Genomic DNA, 18,319 nt, shown 5'->3' with positions numbered 1-18,319 from the left:
AATCCAAACCAATTCTATCAGGCATTTTATCAGGTCAGCAATATTTGATTCCACATTCCTGTTCTGCTTCAATACAGAGACTTGAGACAACAGGTTTCTGTCCTACCAGATCTATGTGATAAAATTATCTCTGTGGAGAAACACCCTTGTGGTTTCTGGAGTTACCTTTCTATGGGCTGCAGAGGGGAGGGGTAAGTTCTGGAGTGGAATGTGATTGGAGGGAGAGCGAGTCAGTGGGAAAGAAGCTGACAGTTGGTGGCTGGAGAGTTGAGGGAGAGATGGCTCTGAGGGGAGAGGTAGATCTAGTGTAACCCCAGGTATCAAAGGATTGGGCCTGCCCTACACAACATCTAATTAGGGCATGAGGGAGATAGAGTAGGGGTTTCTGTTTAGGTTTTATTAGTCCCTCCGTTCACTGTTTATTTACCTGTGTATAGTTAGCAGTTCAATAAATGAGTTTTGGAATTGATGACGGAGGAAAGCTCTTCTGTTCAACATAGTCCCCCAACTGCTTGGGCCCACTAGAAGAGGAGGGGGAATTAGGAGGCTGTCCTGCCTAACCAGGACCCCATACAGGGACAATGGTGGCAGTGAATACCCAGAGACAGGGAAGGGAGACAGCCAGGGCCAGCGCGCCCATTGAGGCCAAGTAGGCGGTGGCCTTGGGCGTGAGGGCACTGGAGAGGCGCCGGAGGGGGTGTCGGGGGGCAGAGGTGCACACAGCAGAGCTGGTGTGACTGGGCTGCAGCTGCTGCTGCAGCCAGCCAGCCCCGTGTCGCCGCTGCCACCACACGCCCCAGCCGGGCGCAGAAGCCGCAAGCTGCTGCTGGGGTGCTGCACAGAGGCTGCTCCGTGCTCCGCACATTGCCCCAGCAGCAGCCTGACAGCTTTTGTGCCTGGCTGGGGCATGTGGCAGCGGCGGCACGGGGCTGGCTGGCTGCTGCAGCAGCTGCAGCCAGCCACGCCAGCTCTGCTGCGTGCTCCTCCGCCCCCACACATCCCAGCTGGGCGAAGAAGCTGTCAGGCTGCTGCTGGGGCAGCGTATGGAGCACGGAGCAGCCTCCGCGTGCCACCCCAGCAGTGGCTCGTGGATTCTGCGTCCGGCTGGGGCGTGTGGCAGCGGCGGCACGGGGCTGGCTGGCTGCTGCAGCAGCTGCAGCCAGCCACGCCAGCTCCGCTGCGCACTCCTCTGCCCCCACACACCCCAGCCAGGCACAGAAGCCGTCAGGCTGCTGCTGGGGTGGCATGCAGAGCATGGAGCAGCTTCCGCATGCCGCCCCAGCTATCCTGTACTGCGTGATGATGTCATCGCACAATGATGTCATCATGCAGTCCTGCACACGAGTGGCCGCAGGCACCAGAAACTCTGGCGCCGGCCCTGGAGACAGCCCCTTCAGGTGCCTGGCCAGAGGCAGAAAGGGAGGGGTAGGCAGAGTGGGGTCTACCAGTGGGAGGAAAGGCCCCGTTCTGCCACAATCTCCATTACTGTATTTGTCTAAAGTTCAATGAAACTCCATTAACTCCATTACTGTCTCTATCTAAAGTTCAATCCAAAAGAAAAAGCTATAGTGAGTAGATTCTTCATAGGAACTGGAATACTGCAACTTAAATTGTCTGTTAGGGAATAGCTGGATTTATTCTAATAACTTGTAATACTTAAATTCCATTAAGTTCCAGAGCATGATGAAAACAACATATCCAGCGCATTCCACTTTTTAGTGATACAGGGAACCTAATTGCTTAAAAGATTAAGATTATGACTATAAGGCTAGAAAGGAAGTGCTGCGCCCAGGATCTTCAGTACCTATGTACAGTGGATCCATTACAGTGCATTGTAAGGATGTGGGAGCATTACTTTTCAGCTGGTGAGGTGTTTTTTTATTATTATTTATTTATTTGTGCAAAGCAAAAAAAAAGAATGAAAAATCAACAACAAACAAAAGAATGCTGGTGAATTTATACATAACCTTAGATAAAAGGTCTTCAAATATCTAAAAATAAATCCATACGCAATTGTTATTTATGTTCAATATATTCAAATGTTGATAAGTTTATAAGGTCCTCAGCAACTGTAAAGGCACAGGGGATCCATTTTCATTGACTATCAGTTAGGCTCCATGTGACAGGCAAATAATTTAAAAATACATAAACATTCTCAAAAGTAAAGGATTATTCTAATACAAAATTAATATGAATGACCCCACCACCACCCCCGAAACAAATAACTGCACATGTCCAAAGCATATGCATCTTGTAAGTTACAGTGCCAACAATGGGATACTCTGCTTAATCTTTAATAAAAAGGCAGTATGGTGTCCAATATACTCTAAGCATAACTTTTTGCTGAATAAGTCACAGCTTAAGATCCATTGAAGCAACAAGTATAAGGCTTAAAGTTATGTCCCATTGCTTTGGCAGCACTGAACAATCTGGCTCAGTATTCCATTCACCTCAGCTGATGGGCTGAAACCAGCTGACATATGGAAAGGGACTAAAGCATATTTTAAGACAAAATATTGCATGTTCAAGCTAAAGGTAAGCCCTAGATCTGAAAGGATGTGATTGCATTAAAGGATTGCAGATTCAATGTACCTAATTTTTAAAAATACCCCTAGGAAAAACTCACATTTTTATTGGGCTCACAGTTGGATTGATCAGGTGCCAGCTCTCCAATTAGTAGTGCCTTCAGGTATTTCTTTACTAAGTCTTCATCCTTGTGGAAAGCTGTGAAGGCATCCTGGGAACTCATAAAGGAAGGGGATTATGAAGGGGAGAAAACATGAAATGATAGACGTGCAAGTCAGAGAAGTTTGTTTTCAGTTAGGGAATTTCTGGTTAGTCCAGGAGCAGGTTAATAACTTAACAGGTGTGGATGCCTGCTGTAAGAGCTGCTTGTAAGTGGTGACAGATGCTCGTATGTGTGTAATATTGGATGTGTAATATGCATGTAACTAGTAACAAAGCCCGTTGTAGGGGTGAAATAATACAGGCTCTAGAAAGGGCTGGGCAGGCGGGCCATGCATTAGTTCCCCTGGAGAAAATGGCTGCTTCAGTGGGTAGACTCTGTAGCATTATTATATGTTGCTGAGGTCCCTCCCCCTTCCAATCCTGCTCTCCCCAGGCTCCACCCCCCAAATCTCAAGGTATTTCCCAAACAGGAGCTGGCAATCCTAAATGCCATAAAGTCCTCCTCCATAGCAGCTATTTCCTTCAGGAGAACTAATCTAGGTCACCAGGAGATTGGGAGATTCCAGGAGTTCTCCAGGCCCCACCTGCAAATTAGCGAACCTGCAAGATCCTGCTTCCCCAAAGGGCCCACACTCAAGGGTGCAAATAGGCCAAGGCCTTCCCTGGCTGTTGCCCCCTCAGGTAAACTGCCCCTGGCCATGGAGTCTCCACCGTTGAGGGGACCTCTCCTTCTCCACCTCCCACTTCACCCGCTGCTCTTTACTGGTCTCTGGCATCTCCTAGCGACCAGATGGAAAGCTTGGCCAAGTGCTGGAAACCGTGTTCTTTGTTTTTTTGCTAGGGCTGCACTTTTTGCAAGCTACACTTCATCCATTTGTTTCTTGCATCTGCTCCTTTCATCTTTGCAAAGTGAATGAGAACACGACGATTGCAAAGAGCTGCACTGGCTTCTCTGTTCTGAATTTCCCCACAATTGAATTGTTTTCCTGGATTTTCCCACAATTGACCCTACTGGGTAATTCTGTGTTGTCTAATGTCAGTCCTAGAATTGCTTATGTTCTATTTCAGCATTTCTTCAGCTTTGAGAGCTGGAAGCAGCTGGAATCAGGTGAGGAGCACTGCTGGGGGAGGGGGGACAGGCAGCCTGTTGTGTTGCTGTGCCTGGCAGCCGCCCAGTTTGGCCCATAGGGCCGAACTGGGTGGCTGGCATGGCAGGAGTGCTGCTGGGGGGAGGGGGACAGGCAGCCTTGCCCAGCTGAGTGGTGGATGGGCAGGCACTCCGCCACCACCCCCTCACTCATGGATCAGCTGGACAGGGAGAAAGTGGGTTGCCCGTCTTCTTCCTGCCCAGCTGAGCTGCTCTAGCAGCAGGTGCTGGGCCAAGCTGCTCTGTGCTGCAATGAGCTGGGCAGCCCCACACCACAGCTGCCTGCTGGGTGGCCAGCCCCATGCTGCAACAGGCTGGGCAGCCCCATGCCACAGTGGGCCACTGGACTGGGTAGCCCTGTGCTGCAGTGGGCTACTGGGCCAGGCAGCCCCATGCCACAGCAGGCTCCTTGGCAACAGACTCTCAGCGGTGGGCTCCTCCGTGGTCGGAAGGCTTGGCGCCATGGCACTGGGTCTTCCCATCACTGTCCCGGGTCTTCCTGGACCTCTGAAAGCCCTGTGACAGCAGGAAAGCCCTGAGACAGCTGCCGCACTGGAGCTTTCCAGGCCTCTGGAGGTCCTGATGAGGCAGCGGGGAGGCAAACTGTTTTGCCCCCACTTGCTTCTTATCCCCACATACTGCACATGAATTGCTGAGCTGATTCAGAAATACTGAAGCAAAGCTTTCTGAAAGTTTTGGAGTGTTTCAGAAAGCTTTGGGGAGAGCAGCAGCAGCTGCAGCATTTTTCTTGCTGTTTGCAAACAGCAAGAAAAGTGCTGCTTTCAAGCTTCCTGCTCCCTTTTTATACCCGATGGCAGGGGGAGGAGAGGGTTGTAATGACTGACTTGCTACAACCCCTCCTCCACCCTCCCATCAGGTGAAAAAAGGCAGTGGGAAGCTCAAAGCAGCACTTTTCTTGCTATTTGCAAACAGTGCTGCTTTCAAGCTTCCAGCTGCCTTTTTTACCCGATAGGAGGGGAGAAGGAGGGGGTTGTAGCGAGTAGTGAAAAAAGGCAGCGGGGGAACCTCAAAGCAGCACTTTTCTTGCCATTTGTAAATGGCAAGAAGAGTGCTGTGTCGAAGCTTCCCACTGCCTTTTTTACCCGATGGGAGTGGGGAGGAGGGAACGTTTGCAAACAGCAAGAAAAGCACTACTCTGAGCTTCCGTGTGCTCCATAAAGATTCGGGGGTTTTACCCGTTGGGAAGGGGGAGGAGGAGGTTGTTCATTACAGTACATCGAAGCAGTTTAAATAGCTGAATCCCAAAATGGCTATTCAGCGTTTTGTGATTCAGTTTATTCCAGATTGTTTTCCCATTTTGGGTAAACCTGAAGTGGGAAACCTGAATCTTTTTTGGGTGCACACCCCTCCTAATCAGTGTTAGCTGAAGTGACACTGCTGTTGTCTGTGAAAGATCCTTCGCCAGTTTCACCTTCCAGTACTGCTGCTGCCCAGTAACTAACCTTCTGCTCCTATCACCACTGGAACAGTCAATTTTCTTCTGCTGATGTGACCCTTTGATTCCTGAAGGGGAGGATGTGTCTTTGTCTGATATCTCAGCTTTGACCATTCCGCCTTGAGTGATTCTTCCAGGAGTTTAAGCTCTTGACCAAGCCTGAGTTCCTAATGGTATTGCTCTCAACTTCACTAACACACTCAACTCCCCTCACCACATTAAGTTGTGTATCCAAGAGGGGAAGGAAAGATGTAGCCCATGCTAATTGCCTCCTAAACTTGTGCTGTTATCACCTGAAGGCCAATCATACACCACAGTCATTGTATCGCTCTTATGTCAATTACCAAGTGCAAGATGACTGAATTCAGATTAGGAATGTAATGCATGGGAAGAGGGAGCTTGAGCATTCTACCCTGCACTTGAAATGGCCCGGAGGGCTGCTGTTTTTCCCACTGGGAAAATTTATGTGTAACCATCAGTATACATAAGTTTCCCAAAAAGGGCAAATAGAACCTCTCTGGAGCTGTTTCAAGTTGGGAAAATGATGAAAAGGGGAAGGCTTAAACTGCCTCTCCTCATGTACCATGGTCCTGATCTGAGAATTGAGTTCTGAGCATGGAGCTCCTAGGGCATGTCTGATTAATAGTCCTTGTGGCAGCTATGTGGTGATACAAAGACTTTGTAATATGAATTGGCCATGAAGGCAAGGCAAGTTTTTATTTCAATGTTGTTCATGCTCTTTCTGTCCATTCTTCCTCACAGAGTTTGTATGGAATAGAATATAGAGAAGAACCACATAGGCTGTCCTGAATTCTTTTGGAGAAAGAGTGTAATAATAATGTGAAAGTATAGTTAGCCCTGGCCAAGTGTGTCTGAATACTACTAGCTTAATTATCCTTTATTTTCCCCAGAACTTGCCTTCAAGTATAGGCTGATGAAATGTCTTGCTTTGTCGTCCCATTGAGTGACAATATATTTTGTTCCCTAGCCCTATCTTATATACTACTTGCCAAGGGGCCCTGATCTATGGATACTTAAATCTGGAAATTGGAGCCATGAACAGACAAGACAGATTTCCCTACATACCTGAAAAATGCTCCAGGTTTGCAGAAAAAAATACACTGGGTTTTTTTTAAAAAACCCAAATGATAAAAGGAGCACCTGTAGCTTTAACCAGCCCTCAGCAGCTATTACAGTTTAGTCAGTATTCCAGGCTTGGTTTCTGTCAATAAAAGGCAGAGGGAGGGGGCAGCGCTCTTTCCTGGGTTATTTTGGTATTTGAGGGAGGACGCATTGGGGCCAGGCCCGGAAACAACCACCAGGGGACTTGATATCACATGACTTGCATGATTCATCCAGCATGGCTTCTTGCTGCTGTTCAACAACAGCCCCTCCCTAGCCACTGTAGTATAGTGGGAAGAGTTTCAGAGTAGGATCTGGGGGACCCAGGTCTGCTGTGGAAGCTAATTGGGTAACTGACCCACTCACATACTCTCAGCCTAACAATTTCTCTTGATGTATTGTCGAAGGCTTGAGTCTCTTGAGTCTATCCTCTATGGTAAATTTGGGTTTGCCTCTGCATAATGTATAAAATGGCAACAGATTATGTGCAGGAAAAAGTAGTAGTTTAATTTTGCCTAAAATTCTTAGTTGTGCTATAGCAACATGCCATATCCAAGGTAAAATGTTCTCAGTCTGAAACTAATTTAAGTCTCCCTATTCAATTTGATGTTGTATTCATTTTTTTAAAAAAATGAAAAGACATCTATCATTTCATAAAATATGTCCTCTGCCCACAAAGCTCTCTGCTCAGTTCAAACAAATTCTAAGCTTAAAAAAGCCTTTCTCAGAATATTATTCATTACAGACAATAATTTAGATTTCATTGAAACCTCACACAGATCAGAATGTTTTATTGCTTGTAAATAAAGTGTGGAAATTAAAGATTTTCTGAATGAAATATCATATAAAGCTAACATTCTAAGCAAATTTACTAGGGGAAAAAATCCTCTTGTATTCAGTAAGACATATAACCCTTCCTAGCCCCCCTCAAGTAATTTTAGTTGTCCTAGTGCAACTCTTGCTTAAAATTTCTCAGCTCTTTTGCCCGAGGAGGAACCTCAAAATCTTTAAATTTCACTTGTACAAAAAGGAGAGACAACAATTCTGCTTTGGAGTAAACGTTAGCACCCCTCTTAAATCTTAAAAAACAGTTAGCACTCCTCTTAAATCAAAAAACAAGTTTACTTTTTGATGAATGATTGATATTGTTCTAAACTAAATTGCAAGATATTTTGTACATGTACATTCATATGCTGCTTTCCATGTAACTATCCCCATCTTGCATCTGCAAAGCATTCATGCAAATGACTCACACAAGAGGTGCTTTGTTCCTGCTGCACCGTGTGTATGTGGGGGAAGTTGTATGGCTTATCTCTTTCTTCTAGCCTTACCCATTTTGCCTGGCTGACTCAGTGTTCATTCATGGGAATGTTTGGGTCTAGATAAGAAATACCTTGAACATGCATGATCTTGTGCCATGGTTGTCCTATATATCCATTTGCCTAATTAAGCAAAAAAAAAAACCCCTCACACTCCTTGGTCCTGCTGGCTGGGGGCAAGCTGCATAGTTTGTCTCTCTAATATTTCAACATTGCTCATTTGGGCAGCCTGACTACCAGCATCAAACATGTTTGTATTAACCAGTGTCAGTGCTTTAAAAAAATTTTAATTGCTTTTATTTAAAAAAAAGTACTTATGATGTTTGCTGTCTTGGGACCCTGTTCAGATGGGAAAGTAGCATAGAAATTTTTAAAATAAATAGATATTATATAAGGAATTAAGAGATTCAAGCATAGTTCTTTTTATATTGTGAACACTTGTATAAGTACCCTTATTACTAGAATTCCGTTTAAAGTGAAATGAACAGACAATATGTTTTAACACAACTCAGAGATGTTTTCTGCATGTACAGTTACACCAGGTTTTCTGGATACTTGATCTGCAAGGACTGGATCTGCTTTGGGCTTCTGTAATTCTGCACTTGAGGGGGTCAAAATGAAGTGGTGTTTGTTTATTTTTTCTGCACTAGAAAAATAGTTTTCTGCTACAAGCTTTCTGGGGAAGGACTTGCCAGTTTCATCAGTTGATGGGATGAGGAAACTGACAACGTTTTCCATTTTTAAAAGGCACCAAGCTTGCAATCTTGTTTTAAGAATTTTTTTAAAAGCCAAAACAAGTGGGGGAGGGCTAAAAAGTACAGGAAGCACAGAGGGAAGCTTTAAAATATTAAGTGGGTTGCAGGGCTCTCTGCCAAGTTTTGCATTAGCCATATTGTAGCCCCCCCCCCCTCAGTTGCAAGGGATTTTAGTTTTGTTTTTAAGGCAGCAATGTTCCAAGATTGCTGTTTAATTTTTTTAAAAATCAAGAAAAAAACTGGATTGGTTGCTGTTGGGTGCAGTGGGATAAAGAGGAGGGTGAAAGGCAAGGCCAGGGCCAGGCTTCACACCAAATAAAATATACTGCACTTCAAAAAAAATTGCAGTTTGACTTTGCTGGGGGGAAAAATTGGGATATATGTGCAGAGAGACAAGACCCAGAAAAGGTGGGGAAATATTGATTCTGCGGCAGATGCAGGATTTTCCCATGCAGAACACAAAAAAGTCTGGGAACCAGGATATTTTTACCATGTGTGCAGAATAGGGCTGCCAGCCCCCCAGTGAGGGTGGAGGATCTCCCACTTCCAGTCTAGGCCCCGTCGCCACTCACCTGGCTGGTGTGGAGGAAAGGCCCCAGGGAACAAGCCTGGGAGGCAGAAAACCTGGGCCCCATGAGTGTGACTTCTGGAAGTTATGTTATTGCGCCTGGCAGCGAGCATGCTCCTGCACCTCACAGGGGGCCAAATGCAACACCACTCAAAGTAGTATTTGTTTTTGTGAAATACTCAGTTTGAACAAGTCAACATGATTTACGACTGAGCTCAGCTCAAGAGAAAATGAGTACTGTGAGCAAAATAAGTTCTGTTTTTGAATACTTGTTGTCCATAACATTTTTAGAATAGATTTACAGGCCAGACAGTGCAAACTTAAGCAGAGTTAAAACCTTCTAAATGCATTGAAGTCAGTGGGCTTAAAAGAGTGTGACTCTGTTTAGGACTGTACTGTAGGGCTGCAGTGCAGAGTCCTGCATACTGTTATGGAACTTAAATTCCATTGAAGTTTATTGGATTTAACAATTTACCAGGATTACTACCCATTAGTCTTACCACATGCCAGCATATGATAGTCAATCTCCTTGAGATTCAAACTGCTGAAGAAAAAAAAACCCAGAAGTGACAATGGCAGCTTTAGAAATTGCCAGAAACGTTATGGATAAACCATATAGTTTTACGATAGAGTTGCTGTGATTCCTAGAGCTTGTATCCAGAAGAGACATAGTGACATCAGCAACATCAGCAATGCCACATCCTCCCCAAGTCCCCTCCTCCTAACACTCCCACAAATTGTTAAATCTGGCAACTCTGCTACCCATTATTTTATTTCTCCTTTTCCCTGAGTGAAACAGAGACCAAAGACTATTGCTTCATTCATTCATGACTAAATGTAGCCCAAATTCCTATAAATGAAGAGAGAGGTTGCCCATGTAGGTTGCTTTCCCAAAACACTGTAACAGTCTGTTCTCTGTTTACAGAATATTGACAAATAAACTTATACGGACATTTGATGATGTGTCTTATACCCTTTGGATCATTATTCCATTTTTTCTCTCACTCATGCTGGTTTTTTAGGGCTTGGTTTTGCCAGAAATTGAACCTGCAATCTCATGCATAAAAAGTAAGTGCTATACCAGTGAGTTGTGCTGCTTCCCAGTCTTACCGTGGCATCCTGTCCTGCATAGTGGCTGATGACACGAGTGCCCCCAGGATGCTTCCAATGAAAATGGCTGATGTCATAGACTTTCCTGTTGATGACCAGCCATTTCTCTTGCTTGGAGTTCTTCTGACCTGAGCGGAGCCCTATCTCTTCCCAGGTGAAAAGCCGTGAGATATCTGGGCTAGGTTCTGGCTTTAGCAGGCTACTGCTAGACTGTGGAGGCATTCTGAACACCTAGAACAGGGTTTTCTGCTGTGACTCTATGCAATGCAAGTTTGCCTTTCCGTTCAGTTTCATGTGCTTTATATAAACCTGTTGCAACCATAACCACCCTTAACATTCTGTTGCTCCAGGCATTCACTTTCATCATTGCCTTCGTCTGCAACACCTCCCTGCTTCATTTTTGCACCAGCCCTTTCAGAGTCACCCCTCAGTCATGTCTGCTCATGCTTCTTACCAGATCTTAGAATTGAGCAAGCAGGCATATTATTCATTAAGTTTTTTCAATGAGCTCCTAATAACTGATTCTATAAAACCATCTATTGTTTGGGGCTATGCATTGTGCAAGAAACACAGCAGCAGCACTCCAACAGAGGGATAGTATTCAGTGATGTTATCATCATCATTTGCTACTTCTACTGTGTAAACATTTGTACACAGGATTAAAATTTTGTAATGTTAATTTGAATTCTGCTTTGACATCAGCTTGAATGATGGCTTAGAGAATTCAGTATGTTGAAATAAAGGAAGTCATGGGGTCACAGCCCTCTGCTTCTGGTGATGGCGGGTTCCCTTAGTTGTTTTAGAAGGCTCTGGGGCCATAATTCACTTTACTCAAACCCCCTTCCTGACAATCCTGCCTGGATCACTCCACAATGGATGGTACATGGCAGAATTTTTCTGTTAACAGAAGGAGGCCATTTTTGCCAGTTTCCCCTCTTCCTGCAAACTCCCCATGCAAGCCATCCTGGCAGTGCCTTGTCCCCGTGAGCAGCATGGGGGGGGGGCATTTGGTGCTGTAGTGGGAGGGAGTGGGGAAGAAAAATCTGCTCTGCTGATGGAAATCACTTCTAACACAAGAAATTATTTGTGGGATCCAAGCCACCTGTCATTTTCACATGGAGTTTTTGCTGCTGCTTGGCTTCTTTACAGCATCCGCTTTTCCCTGACCTTAAGTACAGAATCATTTGCTCAGAAGCGTTGTGCCAGTTTCACCCCACCTTTCCCCCATTTTTTTCTGACCACTTTTGCATCCATCGTTTTGGTTGGATCACTCCTGATGCATTTTGGGAAAGTGTGCACATTTTGATGCATTTGATCCTGCCCATAGACAGCAGCTTTCACACTCATCTTTTTAGCTGCTTTCTTTTTTCCAGCGCAGCTGACTTTCCCCTTCCTTGTGCCTGCTTTTGTAAAAGCCTTCCTATGCATGTCAATAGATTGGTGTAGCACTATCCAAGACCACTTTTTAAAAATCTTTGTTTTTTCTACTATGTTGATATACTGCTGTAGCATCCACAAACAGCAAGCATAATGAGCTGATCAGGGGTATATGTTTGCATTGCATTGAACTGTTGAACAAACTAGGAGCTGCCTATTGATCAGAAGCAGACTCTTGGGGGATCAGCTGGGAGTTGGGCTCTGACCTCACCCCCCAGCAAAAAATCGAAAGCATTCCCTTTGTCTCTGCCTATCTTAGAGGCGAGGGAAGATAAAGGAATTCTTCCACACAGTGAAGAATTCCTTTATCTTCCCTCCCTTTTAAGCTAGGCAGGGACAAAGAGAATGCTTTTGATTTCTGCACTGCAAAAAGGAGAGGATAAATAAATCCCTCCCCTCTGCCCCCCCCCAAATAGCAAAATTTCTTTATCAGGAGATCAGAAAAGGACTCCCAACCAATCCCTCGTTAGTTGAGTGTTGGCTGCTGATGTCTGCAAGTAGCCTGTTCCTGCAAATGCAGACAAATAGGTTGTGAAAAGCTGAACAGCCCATTGATTAACTGGCTGCCTACTCAGCACAGCAGTGGTCTATCCAAAGTAAGCCAAACTAGCAGGTGTACAAGCATTCCTACTCTTTTCTAGGGATCTACACCTTTTCATTTCTGTTTCATTTTCAGTTTAAAATACTTAATTCTTCTCCTCTACTTTCCTTATTATGTTCATTGTAGTCTGGTTGGACAATTCCTTTTGACTAAGAGTCTCTCTACACAAGACATCTGGCACGTGTTCTTCAAGTGTCGGGTGATGCAATTATTCCTGGGAACTCCAGTTTTAAAAGAGTCGCTTAGGATCGCTGTAGGGAGGAAGGTTGAAAATGCAAGCAAAATTAGGTTAAAAGCATTTTTCTAGTGTAGTTTATGGGTGCAAGCCTTTAGTCCCCCACCTCTCATGCTGGGTGAAATCTTCCAGGTCTTAAAATAAAAGTTTTCAAAGACAGAGCAGCACAAGATCACTGGAAGAGAAGAACTTTGTAATCCTCCCCCCACACTCTCATGGGAGCCTCTTTCTTACCCATCTGCTGCTGAGGCAACTTCACAGGATGCATGCAAGCAGTCAGACAAGGAGGAAGGTGAGCCTCCAATGCCCCTGCCAGTGAAACCATTGTTAAAGTGGCAGTGCTGGAGGTGGGCAGGTGGGTGAGGAGGAGGGAGATCATCTCCACCCCCTCCCCCACTGTCCTTGCACAACTAAAACCACGACTGAGGCAGCAGCACTGGAGGTGGGCAGATGGGTGAGGAGGAGGGAAGCCACCACTGCTCCTCTAACATCTCCATTCCAGAAAATATTGCTAAGGTGGCAGCACTGGTGGCAAGCAGGGGAGTGAGGAAGAGGGGAAGTCATCTCCTCTCTGCCACTGTCTCCCTTCTGCCACCAGACAGGAGGGTGGGAAAGGCAGAAAGGCAAGAAGAGTCACAGCTCATGAGTCTTTCAAGTGCCCACATCAATATTCTCAACATAGTCCCATATGTGGATACTGAGATAGGAGCTATAAATAAACAAGACAGATCTTTCTACAAACTTGAAAAAGACCCAGGTTTGCAAAAAAAAAAAAAAAAAAAACTTGAGAAGTCCCTCTGAGAAGTCAGTGGCCATTGTGGGGGTTCACCTAGGCAAACATAATATTGCCAGCCTTCAAACCTTGGATTCTGTCAGTAAAATGCATCTGAGCATCTTGCAACTGGATTAATTTTGTATCTTGGTCAGACTTTTCCCAGGGAGAGGCTACCAGGGGAAGAGAAGAAGGGAAAGCTGAGACTCAGAGTTGAGCAGTGGTCAGAATGTCAGAGTACGATCCGGGAGACCCAGGTTCAAATCTCCATTGTGCCATGGAAACTTGTCAAGTGACCTTAGGCCAGTCACTCTCTCTCTCAGCCTGATTTATCTCACAGGATTGTTATGGGGATAAAGTGAAGAGAGGAGAATAATGTAAGCTGCTTTAGGTCATGAGGAGCGATTTCAGAAGTGTTGAAAGACCTGAGTCAGATTGAGGTGATGAGAGAGGAGGTCCTACGACTGACAGACAATTAAAAAACTAACAAATCACCAGGCCCGGATGGCATACATCCAAGAGTTCTGAAAGAACTCAAATGTGAACTTGTGGATCTCCTGACAAAGATATGTAACCTTTCATTAACATCTGCCTCCATTCCTGAGGGCTGGAAGGTAGCTAATGTCACCCCCATCTTCCAGAGGAGATCCAGGAAATTACAGGCCAGTCAGTCTAACGTTAATACCGGGTAAGTTGGTGGAAACTGTTATTAAGGAGAGAATTAATAGGCACCAGGGCTCATTTCGAGGGAGAACACGCAAGAACGCAGTTCCGGCAGTTCCCCAAAGAGGTCACGTCAGGTGGCCCGGCCCATCTGACTCTCGGCCATTTTGGATCCATTTCAGCCTGAATTGGGGCCGAAACGGCCCAGATCGGGCCTCTGACAGGTGGTGGATCACTCTTCCACTCAGCAGTGGCCTGATCCTGACCATTTTGGGCCCCCTTTTGACCATTTTCAGCCCCTTTTTGCCAGTTTGGGCCTAATTTCGGCCCTGAATGGCCAGGATTGGGTCCAAAACAGCCAGGATAGGTGATATCAGGGGGTGTGGCATATGAAAATCAGTTATGCTAATGACACACTTCTGGCGATGTCAAGGGGTGTGGCATATGCTAATGAGTTATGCTAATGAGTTCCTCCAGCTCTTTTTCTACAAAATGACCCCTGGTAGGCACATTGATGAACAAAAGCTATTGAGGAAGACTCAGCATGGGTTCTGTAAGGGAAGATCTTGTCTCACAAACCTGTTAGAGTTCTTTGAGGGAGTGAACAAACATGTGGACAAGGGGAACCAATAGATGTTGTCTACCTGGACTTCCAGAAAGCTTTTGATAAAGTTCCTCATCAAAGGCTGCTAAGTAAGCTCAATAGTCATGGGGGAAAAGGACAAGTCCTCTTATGGATCAAAAACTGGCTAATGAATAGGAAACAGAGAGTGAGTATAAATGGGCAATATTCACAGTGGAGGGTGGTAAGCAGTGGGGTACCGCAGGGCTCAGTATTGGGTCCGGTGCTTTGTAACTTGTTCATTAATGATTTGGAGTTGGAAGTAAGCTGTGAAGTGGCAAAGTTTGTGGATGACACTAAATTGTTCAGGGTGGTGAGAACCAGGGAGGATTGTGGGGCACTCCAAAGGGATCTGTCAAGGCTGGGCGAGTGGGCATCAACGTGGCAAATGAGGTTCAACATAGCCAAGTGCAAAGTAATGCACATTGGGGCCAAAATCCCAAGTATAAATACACAATGATGGGGTCCAAACTGGCGGAGACTGACCAAGAGAGAGATCTTGGAGTCGTGGTAGATAACTCACTGAAAATGTCGATACAGTGTGTGACGGCAATAAAAAAGGCCAACGCTATGCTGGGGATTATTAGGAAAGAAATTGAAAACAATGTATTGTCGAAGGCTTTCACGGCCGGAGACCACGGCAATACAGCCCGGAAAACCCACAACAACCAAATTGAAAACAAATCAGCTAGTATCATAATGCCCCTGTATAAATCAATGGTACGGCCTCATTTGGAATACTGTGTACAATTCTGGTCACCACACCTCAAAAAAGATATTATAGCACTGGAAAAAGTGCAGAAAAGGGCAACTAGAATGATTAAAGGGATGAAACACTTCCCCTATGAAGAAAGGTTAAAGCGCTTGGGGCTCTTTAGCTTGGAGAAACGACAACTGAGGGGTGACATGATAGAGGTTTACATGGTTATGCATGGGATAGAGAAGGTAGAGAAAGATGTATTTTTCTCCCTTTCTCACAATACAAGAACTTGTGGGCACTCAATGAAATTGCCCACCAGATTTTTTGGCCAGTGTGTGACACAGAATGTTGAACTGGATGGGCCATTGGCCTGATCCAACATGGCTTCTCTTACGTTCTTATGTTCATATGTTCTTAGGTCCCTCCTGAGGAGAAAGGTGGGATATTAATGAAATAAATTAAGTAAATTCATGAAGTAAGCAGTGCCTGAGAAGAAACTGTTGCCTTCTGGGGCAGAGCTTTTACCACCAGCTTTGATTCCTTGTGAATTAGCTTGTTGCTTTCAGGTAGATTTCCTATATTTATGGCCTATTGCTTTCTCATATTGTAAGGCACTTTGAGAATACACTCAGTAGAGATAAGTGGGATAAAAGCATCCAAATAAATAAATTTGAGAAGACTGGGTGGAGATAAAAGAAGGTTGGTTGATGAATGGGAAGAGAAGGCAGCGGAGAGGCTATTGGGAGCTGCCAGGAGGAGCCAAAGAAGAAATAGCATGGGAAAGGGGATACAGGAGAAAAGTATCCCCTACAAGTCTGTGCAGGTTCCCTGCTTAATATATATAATAATAATATTAAAGAACTGGTTGATGTGGGTTAATATCTTGATTAATGTCTTGCTGCATATCCCTAAATAATACCACCAAACTGTGATAAAAATTGTCCACAATGTATATGAGGCTAAGGAGTGCAGTGAAGCTTTGCTTCAAAACATGCAATCCAGAAAATGTAAAGGATGATTAGCAGCTCATGCAAGTGCAGCAGGAATATGACCTTGGGCAGGAAGCTTGGGTGCAGTCATTGGGCATGAATCAACATGGGTGGCCCATGACAAGTGGTGCTAGGGCTCAAGCCCTTCAGAATGCAGTCAGAGGCATGAGAAATATATAACGTAACATTACCTTCAAAAAGTGGCTTCTTAAAATTTAAGCTTGCTTTTTGTAGATCTAAAAGGAGCCAAATTATGTCCCCACTACTACCACTTGAACATAAAGGAATAAGGAATGAAAGAACTTATATGATCAGAAAAACCATAGTGCAGTTCCAGAGATCATTTCACCTGATATTAGTCCTTTTTAGATATTATAGCCAGTGTACTTGAATGCTGCCTACCCTGTAACTGCACCCCACAATACTTCCAGTCCTCCCAATATGCATAGTTGCCACATTGTATGAGACAAAATACATATGCACATGGTACAATTCCCCTGTTCATACAACATGGCAACTGCATCTATTAGAAGGATTGTAGGTAGCATACAGTCCTTTTTCATGCAATTGGTAGGCTTCCTATAGGTGTGACTACAATGTCTGAAAAGGACTCTTGGCTAATGCACTGAAGAACTCTATTTGAAATTAGGCATGTAAGTGGTAGATTGGACAGTGATTAGAGTATATATTTGACCAGTTTTTATATTTTTCTCCATTCAGGCTCACTTCCGGTATTGGAGAAGTACTATGATTGCCAACTCTAGCTTGGGAAATCCGTGAAGAATTGGGGGTGGTTTAGGGAGGGGACAGAACTTAGTGGGGATGTGATTCCCTGGAGTCCACTCTCCTAAATTTCCTCCAGGGGGTCTGATCTGTGTAGAGTGGAGTTTTACTTCTGGGAGCCTTCTAGGGTGCACCTTGATGTTGATAACCCTATGTTGGGCTTGGAGATATTATATTTGCTTTCTTGGAATGCCTAATAACTTCCTGTGCCCTTTCACCTGCCTCCACTCTTGGCCATTGTTCTCTAGTTTTCTGTTCCTTCTCCTTATTTTCCAGTCTGTTCTATATTTTTACTACTTCCAAAACTTGTGAATCAGAAGTTCTTACATATAAAAATAACTCCTTGATCTTCTGCAGGCCTTTAGCTAAAGCTCATCAAAACCGCTTAAGGAATTAATACAGACTCTCAAATCCCATGTTTGTAGCCTTTTATTTCCCCATGCTACTAGCCAATCAAGAGTTTAAAATTTAGTAACTATATTGTGATCAAATTAATCTACACCAATTCATTAGACATTTCTTCAAGTTAGAGCCTGCATCTTTGGCACTAAGAATAAATTCCTAGAAATTTCGTAAGTACAAGTAACAATGTATTGTCGAAGGCTTTCACGGCCGGAGAACGATGGTTGTTGTGGGTTTTCCGGGCTGTATTGCCGTGGTCTTGGCATTGTAGTTCCTGACGTTTCGCCAGCAGCTGTGGCTGGCATCTTCAGAGGTGTAGCACCAAAAGACAGAGATCTCTCAGTGTCACAGTGTGGAAAAGATGTAGGTCATTTGTATCTACTCAGGAGGGGTGGGGTTGAGCTGAGTCATCCTGTAAGAGTTTCCCAGGGTGTGGAATGCTAATGGCGGGAGGCTTCACTGTATCCTGAGGAGGTTCTTTTGCATATGGATTAGTACTTGATGTGCTAATCTTCTCTGCAGGGCTATTGTCGGGGATAGAATGTTTTGTTAGCCTGGTGTTTTTCAGAACTGGAAACCATGCTCTGTTCATTCTTAAGGTTTCTTCTTTCCTGTTGAAGTTTTGCTTATGCTTGTGAATTTCAATGGCTTCCCTGTGCAGTCTGACAAAGTAGTTGGAAGTGTTGTCCAGTATTTTGGTGTCCTGGAATAAGATACTGTGCCCTGTTTGAGTTAGGCTATGTTCAGCCACTGCTGATTTTTCAGGTTGTCCAAGTCTGCAGTGTCTTTCATGTTCTTTTATTCTTGTCTGGATGCTACGCTTTGTGGTCCCGATGTAAACTTGTCCACAGCTGCAGGGTATATGGTATACTCCTGCAGAGGTGAGGGGGTCTCTACTGTCTTTTGCTGATCGTAGCATCTGTTGTATTTTTTGGGTAGGTCTGAATACT

At 44.7% G+C, this 18,319-nt stretch overlaps 1 protein-coding gene across 1 annotated transcript in view; it reads right to left on the bottom strand.

Moving 5' to 3' along the window:
- The window catches only part of LOC129324175 (acyl-CoA (8-3)-desaturase-like), a 34,731-nt gene extending 24,320 nt beyond the window's left edge, over window positions 1-10,411 (bottom strand). Inside the window, exons 1-2 of the mRNA XM_054971233.1 lie at window positions 10,166-10,411; window positions 2,627-2,737 (exon numbers count right to left, since the gene is read on the bottom strand). Coding sequence (XP_054827208.1) covers window positions 2,627-2,737; window positions 10,166-10,387 — 333 coding nt within the window. The 5' untranslated portion in view covers window positions 10,388-10,411. The remainder of the gene's footprint in view (window positions 1-2,626; window positions 2,738-10,165) is intronic.
- Window positions 10,412-18,319: the final 7,908 nt, after the last annotated feature.

Source organism: Eublepharis macularius, chromosome 2, assembly GCF_028583425.1.
Source record: "Eublepharis macularius isolate TG4126 chromosome 2, MPM_Emac_v1.0, whole genome shotgun sequence".
Classification (NCBI taxonomy): Eukaryota; Metazoa; Chordata; class Lepidosauria; order Squamata; family Eublepharidae; genus Eublepharis; species Eublepharis macularius.
This window is presented reverse-complemented; position numbering and strand designations above follow the sequence as displayed.